Here is a 14,750-nt window from a genome sequence, read left to right as displayed (position 1 = left end):
TTAAATTTGGTGTTATCGCTCTCACTCTCTCATACTGGTCACTGGAAGTTCAACATGGCACCTCATGGCAAAGAACTCTCTGAGGATCTGAAAAAAAGAATTGTTGCTCTACATAAAGATGGCGTAGGCTATAAGAAGATTGCCAAGACCCTGAAACTGAACTATGGACTGAACCAGGCCTATGTTGCATACTTCATGAATCATGAATTATGAAAGGACTTTATTTAAGAATGTAAACTGGGTCAAATCTGGTTTCATATTGACTTTTAAGGTCAAAACCTTTCTGCACTTTTTCCAGTTTGAAAACTTGAACTGAAATGTCTGTGTTCTCCTGGTCTCATCAGAGTGAGTCGGTACTGCATCAGGTTCAGGATGCTTTGTGAGCTTCCTCTGCCCTCTGGGTGGGTGGTAGGCCAGCTGTTTTCCCACACTCTGAGGGTCGGAGCGGTACAGCAGGATTAGGTGTGTCTGGGCTGGATGGTGTGTGGGCAAACATGGGCGTGAGGCCAAAACCAAGCCTCTCTGCAGAAGTATTGATGCTTCCTCACTGTCTGCCCGGACAGCACCACCCCCACCCCACTGTAAACATGATCGATGTGGACATTTCCGCCATGCAAACTACCCCAGGATTAATGCGCTTGGTGCTTTTAGTAAGGCTGTTTTTGGCCATTGTCTCCTTTGGGTCGGTTTTTTTAGTCTGGTGGCCCATCAACCTGCGGTGTGGGCATCAAATATCAGTTGGTATTTAGGATTAGATGGAGTTTTATTATTCAGTATGATCATTCATCCTGGCATATTTATACAGTTGCACCTTTGACAAAGACCATCTTATAATATTGCTAATTGCATTTTTAGTGAGTATGTAATCTATTCAAGTGCTGCAGTCTGTTAAAGTTGGTCCAGTTGGATTTGAGAGTGAATAGATCAACAGTTAATTAAAGGGAAACATGTTTTGCCTTTGGCTACTAGCTGTCACTCACCCTCATTATGTCCTGATGTGTTTTGTCTCAGGACTCTCAAGGTCCACTTCTTCCTGAGGCCTTAGGTTTTTTTTAAGTGAGAAGCATTTTACATTAGAAAATATTAGAGTAGTTCACTTCCAGAATGAAAATTTCGTCATCATTTACTCACCCTCCAAACCTGTATGAGTTTCTTTCTTCTGTTGAACACATAAGAAGATATTTAAAAAAATGTTGGTATCCGAACAGTAGATGGGCACCATTGACTTCCATAGTATTTTTTTCCTACTCACTCATACAGGTTTGGAACAAGTGGAGGGTGTAAATGATGATGAAATTTTCATTCTGGAAGTGAACTACTCCTCTAAGTACAAAATAAAGCAGGGACATTTAAAAAAAAAAAAATGAATCTTACTATTTTCAAGATCACTTGACCAGCTTTTGTCATGCAGCATTGGTATTGCTTCTTAGCTCTCTACAAATGTCTTAAGTGTGTTTATCGTAGGATCTTCTTGACTGCATGACTTCTCATTGTCAGTTGGAAGCCTATCATGAGAATGATGATTTAATGACTGTTTAACTGTATTTAACACATGGTTGTGCGCTGTCAGTACAACAGGGATGTCAGGGTGCACAGAGAGACGTTTAAGCACCTGCTTATCCCTATATCAGTGCACAGTTAAGACATCAAGCTATTATTCTGTCATCTATAAATACTTGAGCTCCCCTAGTGCCAGTAGACCAGGAGCATATGAATTATGTGTCATTGCAGACTTTTTTTGCAGAAATGTTTCATGATTTTAATCTCTGTTTGCGTTGAGAGTTTGTTTTTGTGTCTCAGGGGTTAAATCTTGGGTACAGTGAAAGTATACCCATTGGCTTAGTTCTCTAAAACAAAAATCTTTCTTCGTAGAATAGAATAAAGAAACATTAGACACAAAAAAGACATTTTTGTTATCATTTACTCACCTTCATGATGTTTCAACCCCATATTATAATGTTAAAAGACAAAAAGGAGCATAAAAATAGTCCATACAACTTGATATTGAATGGTATATGGATCCGTGTGGACTATTTTTATGGTGTTATTTATTTATTTATTTTAATCATTAATTTTAAGCACAAGTATATGCCAGTGTCTTTTGGTTTTGGAAAAGAACAGCTTGGGCAGTACAAGTTTTATAATAACACCAGGAAGAGTAAATTATTATATTTTCTATATAAATATTTCCTATAACAATATAAAGGTATTATAAACATCAACATAATTATTTTCAGCTTTGAATTTGTAAATTTGACTTGACTTGACAATGCGCATCAATAAATGTGTGTATTTGTAGTATATTTTTAATGTAATTAATTTTATATGTAATATTATGTAATTAATGTAATATAACTTGTTATAGTTATCATATATTCACCTTACATATAATATAGTGTGTTTATAGTAGTGTTGTCAAAAGTACCGACCGCGATACCACTCGACTAGTTTATAGATGTAATTGGTATGTTGGTTAATGCTTATTTAGGTCTATTTTATCTATTTATTGAAATTATTGTGTGTGTGTGTATATTGTGGATTTGTGTTTTATGTGAGTTTTTTTATGTCTGGCATTGAAAAATTTCTCTCTATATACTGTAAAATGCATTATAAAATTCATAATTCATTGGAATCAAGTTCAAGTGAGTAGGGAAATATGATTATTTTTACACTTTTTATTAGATTACAAGTAACACTATACAAATGTACATCCCATTTAATTAAGCCAAAGCCTCACGAAAGAGGAGACCTTGAGATTGCTGGAGCCAAACACATCGGGCAATAAGCGATGGTGATTGACAGCTAGTAACCAAGGGCCAAACATGTTTCCCTTTAATTGTCTTTCGTATAACATGCGAGAATGCATCATGGGTGCATATGTCTGTGATTGAAGGAAACTCTGTGAGTAAAATGAGGCACAGTCTTCGTTGACTTTCACAAGGTCACTTTGCCATCGGCGCTCTGATATTCTTCTTCAGCGACCAGCTTGCACAACCAGACAACTAATGAGATCAAAAGATTAAGAAGCAGAAATTAGCCCCACTTGTGTCAAAAATTGCTAAGGTTGTAATTTGCTTATGTATTAAAGAAAAATCTATTATTTAGACAGTGAAACTTTACATAAGCAATCCCTTCATTCAAACAGATTGGATCTAATCTCAAAGAAATTCCACATTTGACTACATTCTAAAACATGGAGGGAATTCAAATCATATACATAGAGTTGAGTCAGCTTAGACAGCGCTCAGACTATTGATGAGCTACGGGAACAGTGGAGATGTATTTTATTTTTTATTTAATTTCTGCTATATTATATCCGCTAGGGCTGTCATGATACTAACTTTTCAGTAATTGATGTCAATACCAGTAAAATATAATGTTTTTCATTACCAATCTGTATTTTAAAAAAATAAATGTACACTCTAAAAAGTGCTGGGTTAAAAAATAACCCAACCTTAACCCAGCTGCTGGGTAACTATGGGACAGAACACGCGCTGGGTTGTTTTGACCCAAGTGCTGGGTTTAACCGTTTTACCCAGAATGCTGGGTTGTTTATTTGACCCAACCAGTGGGTAAAATTAACTGTGTTGCTGGGTTAAACATTACCTAAACATTGGGTTATTTGTTGTCTTATTGCCTTGCTACCTTTATATTTACTAATATTACCAATAATAACAAATAACGATCACAAAGGAATGCAAAATTATTATTATTATTCTGAAGTAAGGGGCATAACGTTACCTGAGGAAAAAAGAGCGCGAAAATGCTCAACATAAAAATGATGGATCTATCGTCGGATTCGGCACGTCGCAGACATTTACTTGAAAAAAATATGCCCTTAAAAGATCAATTTTAGAACGAAATGGTCTAATTCTGACAAAACATTACAAAGCCATACAGTACGCAGACAGTAACTGAACTTACCCCCGTATTTCTGACGCAGTTCATACCATTTCCATGAAGCGTTTAAATAATTTGCGCACGCACACACACACACACATATATAACTTTAATTAACGATAAGGCGATTGTTGAGGCCATTAGAAAAAAAAAAGTAATGTTACCTCGCTAACGTTAGGCGGCTACTTAATCATTCACAGAATAACGTTACACCGTACAGCGACAGTTCAAATACGCATTAAACAGAGAAATCAGTGTGCTCTTACCACAAACAGAACGGTTGCCATAGGCAACCCTAGCTAGCCATCTCAGCACTGAATTGAGTTTATGTCAATCTAGTCTCCAATCTGGAGGGCTGAATCGACACTGTTAAAAAATAAAATCAGAGTGCATTTTCTTTTAATTTTTATACTGGTCTCCTAGTTGTAAAGCAATACAAGCATTCACTAAAATAGGGGAAGATTAAAGGACCTCATACATACACCACGAAAGATTAAGTCTAACTTTACATACTGTAGCTAGAACAACATTACCTTTAAGTAACACATAATATTACATACCAGTAATATCGTGGTTTAGCGTTATAAAAGTAAGGGGCATAACGTTACCTGAGGAAAAAAGAGCGCGAAAATGCTCAACATAAATTTGATGGATCTATCGTCGGATTCGGCATGTCGCAGACATTTACTTGAAAAAAATATGCCCTTAAAAGATCAATTTTAGAACGAAATGGTCTAATTCTGACAAAACATTACAAAGCCATACAGTACGCAGACAGTAACTGAACTTACCCCCGTATTTCTGACGCAGTTCATACCATTTCCATGAAGCGTTTAAATAATTTGCGCACGCACACACACACACACACACACATATATAACTTTAATTAACGATAAGGCGATTGTTGAGGCCATTAGAAAAAAAAAAGTAATGTTACCTCGCTAACGTTAGGCGGCTACTTAATCATTCACAGAATAACGTTACACCGTACAGCGACAGTTCAAATACGCATTAAACAGAGAAATCAGTGTGCTCTTACCACAACTTATTAAAAATAGAGGTAAATAATCATAGCATCATATTAACTTACCTTATAATCCTGCTTGCGATGTGCGTGACCGTCTGACGACGAGACGAGTGAAGAATCCAGAAAGTTCGATGAAGAGGAAAAATAAATAAACCTGTTGGGTCAAAATAACCCAACCCAGCTGTTCAGTGGTGAAAGAACCCCTTACAGTCCATTTGACCCAGCATGAGCAACCCAACGATATTGTGTTTACATTACCTCAAACAACCCAGAATTATGACCCAGCACAATTAACCCAAAAATGTGTTTACAGAAATAACCCAGCATTTTTTAGAGTGTATTATTATTATTATTTGAACAGCAAATAAAAATAAATAAAATAATTAAATGCACCTTTATTTAACTATTTAAAGGGATACTTCTGCCAAAAATACAAATTGTCTACATTTATTTACCTTTGTCATTCCAAACCTGCATGTTTTTCTTTTTTTTTCTCTCAGTGAAACATGATATTTTAAACAATGTCTCTGTTTCTTGATGTTAATGTAATGTTTTTATTACTATTTTTTTGAACAGTGCAAAAATAATTAAATAAATAAATAAATGCACCTTTATTTAAAAAGTTAATATCTTTCAGGCAGAAATGAAAATTGTCATCTTTCATTTACTCACCTTCATGTTGTTCCAAACCTGCATGTTTTTCCTTTTTTTAGTGAAACACAATGTTTTGAACAATGTTTCTTTGTTTTTCTTAATACAATAAAAGACAATGGGGTCCAATGTTGTGTGGACTGAAACATTCTTAAAAACAACTTTTGGTTTCCTCATAAGAAAGAAAGATTGTAACACCATCAGGGTGAGTAAATGATGGCAGAATTTTCATTTTTGGATGAACCATCGCTTTAACACTTACTGCAAAATTAAATGCTTTGTGTCGCAATTGATTATGTGACATTCAACGTTCTTTGGTGCATCAGACCTGAAATAATGCATCCAAAGATGCCATTTTTTGAGAGCTACAGTGGAATAAAAAACTAAATATATTAGAAATATTAATATGAATATTAATTAAAGTAGATTCTGTAAGTATTAAAACACTAAAGTTCTTTTGACTGAAACTCCACCTTTTATGCATGCAGACAGTCTTGATTTTAGTAATTGAGTTGCCACTAGGCTGGGTGTCTAACAGCTATATCATAAGTCAATCCCTTGTGTCAGAGTTTATATTATGGATATTTATATATAATCACAGAGCCTGCAACCTTTTTTTTTTTTTGCCCTCAAACTAATCAAAAGAATGCGGTGAATGTTGCCGAGGCTCGTGGCCTTTCACATCGTACAATGTCCTGAAACCTTACAGCTGGTTAGACGCTTTAATGATGGCTTGAACGAAGCTGTCAGAAAAAACAAATGGCAGGCCTCAAACCCAGAGCCCACAATAAGATCAGAGAGCTGCGGACTTGCCATCACGACATGTTTCAGCCCTGCAGTTAATGATGGAGCATGTGTTTGCCAATTGCTGTGCCAGGGAGGACTAATAGTCCGGTCAGTCTTAAAGATCAGTGTGCCGCGAAGGGACGAAAAAGGTTGGAAAAGAATGAGAAACAACTAAGAGGGGCCGTAAAAAAGCAGCGACCTTTTGAAAATGCACTGCTCTGAGAAAAATGTTTGATGTGGTAACTTTAGCAAGCTTGGATTCCTTATTAGTTCGAAGACAAGGGAGTGTAAAGTTGAAAGAACAGTGGTCTCCGCTCGCCTCGGCCTGCTAATTCCTCATTAAAAGAGTAAGGGACAAGCGAGAACCTTTGATATATTTTTTTTCCCCAGTGTTTGCTATTCATATGAGTGAATGTTCATTTAAATTGTTTGTTTGGAAGGCCATGGGGACGATGTCTGTTTGTAAAGTTTTTGATTGATGGCAAAATTGGATGAACCTAGATGATAATGGAACTTCCTTGTTAGGGTTTAACCTAATTGCTATCACTGCTTGTTTATTGGTTTGAAAATGGTTTATAGCTGGTAATTTGCTTCATTTTCTGAACATTCCAAGCATTTGAAATTCAGGCTACGTTTACACTAGTGTGTTTAGTTTTAAAACGCATAACTTTTGCTATGGTTACGCCTGTCATTTACACTACCCCTGGCGTTTTCGACCCTCGAAAACGGAGACTTTCGAAAACGCTGCAGACCCCGTTTTTAGTTTGAAAACTCCGGGGTTGCGCTTCAGTGTAAACGGACCAAAACATAGACTTTTGAGAACGATGGCATGGCTGGCCACATTCGCTCTGCGTATCCTTGGCGACCATGTAAACCATGACATCATGCACATTGTTGTACCTGCATGAATGGTCATGTCACGCACTAGTGTAAACATAGCTTTAATGTAAATTCATAATTGAAATGGAAAAATGTCTATCCATTAGCTCATAGAATTGGATATACATGTTTGGTGTCTTGTATTTTTTTTTGTAATTAATTTTATTTTATTTTTTTTATTTTATTTAATAAGTCTATCCGGCTTTAACCATTTTCTTGTAATTGCTTGGTGCTTGGATAATTCATCCAAAATGAGTAATCTGATGTGTTTTAAAAGTTTTCTGGGTGTCTGTTTTCTGTCTCTTATTGCATGGGGATTAATATCTTAATTATTGCTTGTTACTAAATATTTTCAATGAGACCATAGATTATGCATATGGATGTAAATAGCCTTTATGTAACATTTTCAGCTGCTGCTATGTCTTGGTTATTCATTCTATCAGTTTATTCAAGTTACTGGTGAGCTGTTCTCCACGCTGAGGTTGCAGGGATTTAGATGTATATTAAATTGCATATTTAATTGCACTCTCTAAAGATCTGGCATTTAGCAAACATTTTTTTATCCTAAGAAACTATAGTTCTTCCAGGGACAGTTTCCCATGAGCTATAAATGACACTATTTTTGGCTTTGCAACCTGTCATAGCTTTTAGAAGTCTGATTATAAAGTAAATATTGTTGGTAAAAGTAAAATGTGATTAGAATTTGACTCTTTCTACACTCTACATTCTCCAAGTAGTCTACCTCTCAAAATTGTGTGTGTGTGTGTATGTATATATATATATATATATATATATATATATATTTATATGTATATATTTATATATATACATGTATGTGTGTGTGTTTCCAAAGGTTTCCTTGGAATGCATTCGTGTGTTTTTGAACGGTCTTATTTAAATCAGGGTGTGTAACATCTTCGATTGAATTATAGCATGATAATGTGGTATAGCACAATGCAATGGTTTTTCTGTGCTTTTGTGATTGCGTCTACTTCTAGTGAAAGAGGCTGTCTTGTTTTGTTCCATTTGATGGTGACATTGATGGTGTGTGCTTGTCCCGTGCATCCTCTCACAAATCAGATTCTGACCCCGCGCTTTAATCTTCAACTGCCCCAATGAGATGACACTCTCAGCTGCCTGACAGCATCCTGGGTAATGCCTATCTTGTCCTCTGAGTCTTTCTCGCTCTCTTGTACTCATTCTCCGCTGTCCTCCACGTCTTTTGTCCTTTACCTCAGTGTTTTTTCACTGTTCCTCTTTTTTTGTGAACAAGGCTTCAGCTTCTAGATGTTGCTCTGGGTTCCTCTAATTAACAGAAATACATATGCCCTTTAGGACTGGACAGCATAGTTTTAATCTCTTTTTCAGAATCTCAATGTTTTTCAACCTTTTGACAATATTCAGTGTATATTTTGATATTAATGTATTTGCTTATAGTTAACAGGAAAAGTTTGCAACCCATTTTAATTCTGTTATGTTTCTGAGTAAGACAGGATATTCAACAAGAACAATGTATAGGATGAGACTATTTAATCTACCCGGTATTTATTAAATGAGTGTTTTATGTCAGAATTGATGCAGGTGACATTTTAATAGAAAATTATGAAAAGTATATATGTATTTGAATTGTTTACATTTTATTGAAAGAAATTTCATATGCTTACCAAGGTTTATCCATTATTATTGGTGCTCAATTATTAATGACGGTTCTTATTAGTATCCGTGTTGAACTTTTTTTTGGCTGCTTAATATTTTTGTGGAAACTGATATTTTATTTATTTTTTTCTGGGTTCTGGGAACAGAAAATTTAAAAGAACAGCATTTATTTGAAATAGAAATATTTTCTAACATTGTCTTTACTGTCACTTTTGATTAATTTAATGCATCCTTGCTGAATAAAAGTATTGACTACAACTTCAAAAACAAAATGAATAAAAAAAAAATCTTACTGACCCCAAACTTTTAAACAAAGAGCATAAAAAAAAAAAAAGACATTTCTTGAATTGATTTTTTTTTTTCATTTGATTTGATTTAATTTCCTGTTGGCTTTACAGTGGTGCTTTTATTTTTAAATTAAAAAATATTATATTATTCATATTCAAAATATAAGTATTCATATTCAAATGGTTTCATATGAAATACAGTAAAAAGTATTTTATTTAAAAAATAAAGTAAAATTTGGAAGTCACACTTCTCTGAATATTTGGATATCAATTCATTAGAACTGACAGTTTGAATTGAATTGAACATAATTTAATTGAACTTACCAACTCCAGTTCCAGCAATCTTATCACAAATATATCATAAACATTCAGTATATCGCCCAGTCATATTGTCAGAAGAATATTCTGAATGATCACTCTTTAATATTGGCTCTCTTTTTGTTTTTGTGAAACACTAACCAAACTACAGAATTACCAGGGGCCAATATTTAAACCAGTGGTGATTGATGTGGATGTTTTTAATGCACCAAATCTCTCAAGCCACTTGACATTCAAAGGCGCCTGAGCCATCTTGACAGCATCTTCTATGTGTGTGTTGGTTTTTTTCTTACCTTGTTATGTAGGCTTTTTATTTATTAGCAAGGGCTTTTTATACAGCTGGAGCCCAGCTTCCCACCGTACACGCTACGCTCGTACAAGATCTGGCCCTTACCAAGTCGGCTCATTAGCTACAAAAAGGAGATTCAGTTAATTAAAATAATACCCCGTTAACACAGCTGCTTTGGTCAGCCAGATTAAACAGGGGGAGTGCTGCGCCGTCTGCTTCTCACTCAGCAAACGTCGCTCTGCTGCCTTCGGAACATGGCTAATTAGCTCAATAGGAGGAATATTTTAATAGCAATTAATGAGGCACGGGCCTATGCACGCTCTAATTTAAGAGCCTGGTTTGTGTGGGAGTGCATGCAGATGAATTCGGAAGCCTGATGAGATCGCTTTTGTCACCGCTTGTGTTACGATCAGCTTCGCTCGCAGGATGTTGCTCGCGGACTATTGATTTTCTTGAGATATCCCAGCACGCTGACTGCCCAGAGCAGCGGTGTTGGAGAAGATACTTTGAAGGTGTAGTTCGTCAAGCAATAAGCTACTCATTATTAAAAGTAGCTGATTTACAATCAAGTTAGCCTTTTGGTAGTTAGCTAGCATTGAAGTTCTCCTAGGCTGCGTTTCTCAAAAGCATCGTAAGCCTAAGAAGTCCATAGAACCATTGGCACCAATGGAAAGCAATTTCCCAATATTCAACTGCCCAGATGTTGGTTAAGCATGCAGGATGATGTCCGTGGTATCGGGTCCAGAGTTCTGTCACATCCATTCACATCCATTAACATATATCCTGTCTTAAGTGGCGGTGTGCTACACCTGAGCATTCTGGGTAGCGGACACCTTTCACATGGTTTCATCACATGAGTAGAAGAGCTATTGACAGACTTCTGCTATACTGCAACTTCAAAGCCAAACATATTACACGTGCCATGTTACGTTCAACATAGTAAGACAGGAGGCGAGGAGGAGGAGGTGGGCAGGAGACGAGGAGGAACACAAGGATCACATGGTTTCATCACATGAGTAGAAGAGCTATTGACAGACTTCTGCTATACTGCAACTTCAAAGCCAAACATATTACACGTGCCATGTTACGTTCAACATAGTAAGACAGGAGGCGAGAGGGAGGAGGTGGGCAGGAGACGAGGAGGAACACAAGGAAAACGTGATGGAGTACTATATGCAAGCAACTGTGCTTTCTCCCAGAAGAACAGATTGTTGACAAGATTGGAACTGTGCTTTGGGTAAACAATTCATAAAAGCCCAATTAGGTTGTTCTTTGTAAAGCTGCAGAAGATTCTCTGGACACTCATGTTCTGAGTTTCTGAATTCAGGGCTTGAATACAGTCACCGTGGGACTCAAATTTCACCCACTGGCCATAAAACTCTGAATAGATGCAGAAGGTAGATGTGATTGTACAGCTTGACAATTACAGTTGTCTGTTAAGTGTTAATATATTCCTTACTGAAACAGGAAGTATTGAAGGTGATTTTTTTTTACTATATTATAAATATGTATTTTTTTGTATATATATATTGTATTTTATATTTTATAGGCTACTTTCTATATATATTATATTCCTTACTGAAACAGGAAGTATTGAAGGTGATTTTTTTTTACTATATTATAAATATGTATTTTTTTATATATATATATTGTATTTTATATTTTATAGGCTACTTTCTATATATATATTTTTTTATCATATTATAATAGGATTTAAAAATTTTTTTTTTTTTTTTTTTTCAAATAAAGCCAAGGTAACACTCATTTTACATACAGAATGCAATGAAAATGACATGAATATGACCGCGAGCAAATGCATAAAGCGCAGCATAATTTGAAATCACTAGTTTAAAGTTTGTCGATCACACGTTTCCAGTCAAGCAGAACTCCTCCTGTCAGCATTCAATTTGCACAGACCGACCATCACCCAGAGAACACGCGATCATGCAGGATACAAATGCACACTTCAACTAGATTCGACTAAGTCTGCAAGGTTTGTGAAATTAAATGTTCATTAGTCATTCAAAGATTTGTTTAAATGATATAAATGCGTATTTGCTGAATGCTGATGGCAAATGAGAAAGTATTATAATGTTTGCCTTTATTCCTTTGTTTAACAGTTCTATCTGATTATTAGATAGACTTCTATCCATATTAGACAGAACTGAACGACGACACTGCTCACATTCTCCCTCTTGTTCGCTACAAGAGGGAGAATGTGAGCAGTGTGCGCTCAGGTGCTGGCGTTCACTCAGAGCCGTCAAAATAAAAGTCCTGCCTCGAACACATCGGCCAACCAGAAAAACTTATCGGCCAATGCCGATATTTGAAAAGTGCCAAATATCGGCCGATATATTGGCCTTGGCAATATATCGGTCGACCACTAATTATAATAATAATAACATTTCAAACAATAAAATTAATCAGTGTCATTATGCAGTAGTAAAAATCTAAGAATTTATTAGCCAATTGCTAATGTTAGACATTATTTAGTCGCCCAGAGTAAGATTTAGTCGCATATGTGAGTGATTTACTCGCAATGTAGAGGGTTGAAATGTGTTTATTATTTTATTATTTTGCATTTACAATAGACCTTATGCATCAGAGAAACAAGTGCGCAGCCATCTTTAGAATTTGGTCTTTGAACTTCTGTTTTTGCAGTACCTATAGCATCACTGTTGAAGAGAATTAGGTGGTGAAGTGGATTTACTTATTGTAGAGTTAACGAAAGTTATCATGTGCATTGTAATGTTTGAAACGGATGTCATAACAAATGGCAGTAGACTGGGAAGATTTTAAAACGAGCGGTTCATTCATAAATTCTTAGGACCCTACTTTCATGCTGTGGAAATACAAATAGAACGAGGGACGGAGCTACATAAGGTCTACTCTGCTGCATAATGAGTTTCTTTTTATTGTTTTGAATAAATATACATACAGTATCTCACAGAAGTGAGTACACCCCAGCAAAGTGTCATTTCTTCACTGTTGTCACATGAAAAGATAATAAAATAAAATATTTACAAAAATGTGAGGGGTGTACTCACTTCTGTGAGATACTGTACATACTCATATCTATATACTTTTAAATTAATCAAAGTGACAGTAACAACAGTTATAATGTTACAGGTGATTTCAATTTCAAAATTATGATTATTTAAAAACTTGTTTATTCATCAGAGAATCTTGGGAGAAAATATATCATGGTTTTCACAAAAAATATTAAGCAGCACAACTGTTTTTAACATTGAAAAATCTTTCTTGAGCACCATATCAGTGTATTAGAATGATTTCTGAAGGATCATGTGACTGAAGACTGGAGTAAAAAAAAAAAAAATCAGCTTTGCCATCATATAAATAAATTACATTTTTAAATGTATTCAAATTGTAAACTTTAAAATATAACATGAATTGATATAAATTGTTCACTTTTATTGTAAATATATATATGTTATTGTGTATTCCAAATAAAGACCAAATAAATGGAACTGAATAATCATGATCAGAATATGTGTTCATTTTACAGCCCTAGTACATGAATATCTGTTTTTCTTTCTGTAGTTACAGTACCATGCAGGTCTGGCCTCCAGTCTTCTAAACCAACAGTCACTCAAACGCTCAGCCAATCAGATGGGAACATCTGCCAAAAGAAGACCCAAAGTCCAGCCCAGCACTCTAGCTCTTCCAACACAGTGAGTATGAGGTCATAATTTTTAACAGTTTCTCATAACCAGAGATGTGAAAGTTTATAATGCTCCCAATAGGCTCTTTTACACATCAAACCAGTTTAGTTGTTGTTAACTTTGTCCAGTAAATGTACCACATATGGACTTGATTCTCATGTACAACATAGATGTAGGATTAAAAAAAGTACAACACAAGGCCTACATTCATGAAAACCGAAGTCACTGGCATCTGCTTGTCCGTAGAACCATTAGCAGCAGGTCAGAGGTGACCATTGATTCTCTTCCTCTTTATTGGTTCATCTGATTACAGTGACAGAGTAGAATAGCTCATTGTCTTCCTGGGTCTTAGACCATCCGCTTTAATAATAAAGCACTGAGAGTGAACAGAGAGGAGAAGAGAGCATGGACTCTGGAGGGAAGATGAAAGACGGATGGAGAATGAACAGAAAATAAGTATGAAGGGACCGACAGAAGAGACGAGAGCGGAGCCCAGGTGGTCTGTGTCCCTCTGAAAAGCCCACAGATGGGATACCACTCCTGTTTCTCCTTGCAAATGTGCTCTTTGCAATCTGATTCTGTTTATTTTCTTTCTAAGGTCCTTCAAAGTGATTGTTCATTTATTTCAAGTTGTAGTGCTCTCCTTTGCTCTGATGCCTGTTTGGGTACTCGTAGTACAATGTGCTGACAGATGCTGAAGGACAAGGAGAAGAAACAGTCCTTTGCCATGTATAATGTCCTATATCTACTGCTGTGTCCGAAATCACTCTCTGTTCCCTGTATAGTGTTGCCTAAACACTATGGAACGTCAAAAATGTAATTCACTTTATAGTTATGTTTTTGAACCCAAATTTATTGTGTGCAAGCATTCTACATGCATCGGTGTTGTTTTGCCAAGTTTTCCACGCTCCTAAAGTCATCAAAATACAGCAAGGAAATTTATACAAATTAGAAATTAGTAATTTTTATTAATTAATATTTTATGAGTTAGCTCAATGCCAAGTGTTTTATCTTTCTTGATTAATTGATTGAAGTAATATTATTTTTTTAACTTAGAAGATGGTACACAAGGGAAATGAAAAAAAAAAACGTATTTATCATCTGAAGAAGACATATAACCAGTAACACTGACTAGCAGTTTCAGAGATTTTAGTGTTTCCAAAACTTTACACTATCGTTCAAAAGTTTGAATTTAGTAAGATTTGTAAATGTTTTTGAAAGAAGTCAACTCAGAGGCTCAACAAGACTGCATTTATTGATCAATGATGATTTGG

The 14,750-nt window shown here is 35.6% G+C and overlaps 1 protein-coding gene across 1 annotated transcript in view; it reads left to right on the top strand.

Moving 5' to 3' along the window:
- The window catches only part of LOC107674376 (mediator of RNA polymerase II transcription subunit 27), a 68,202-nt gene that overhangs the window by 9,073 nt on the left and 44,379 nt on the right, over positions 1-14,750 (top strand). Inside the window, exon 3 of the mRNA XM_016468340.1 lies at positions 13,355-13,485. Coding sequence (XP_016323826.1) covers positions 13,355-13,485 — 131 coding nt within the window. The remainder of the gene's footprint in view (positions 1-13,354; positions 13,486-14,750) is intronic.

This window comes from Sinocyclocheilus anshuiensis, unplaced genomic scaffold (genome assembly GCF_001515605.1).
Source record: "Sinocyclocheilus anshuiensis isolate Anshui unplaced genomic scaffold, SAMN03320099.WGS_v1.1 scaffold188, whole genome shotgun sequence".
Lineage (NCBI taxonomy): Eukaryota > Metazoa > Chordata > Actinopteri > Cypriniformes > Cyprinidae > Sinocyclocheilus > Sinocyclocheilus anshuiensis.
The sequence above is the reverse complement of the archived record's forward strand: the minus strand, read 5'-3'. Positions and strand labels throughout refer to the sequence as shown.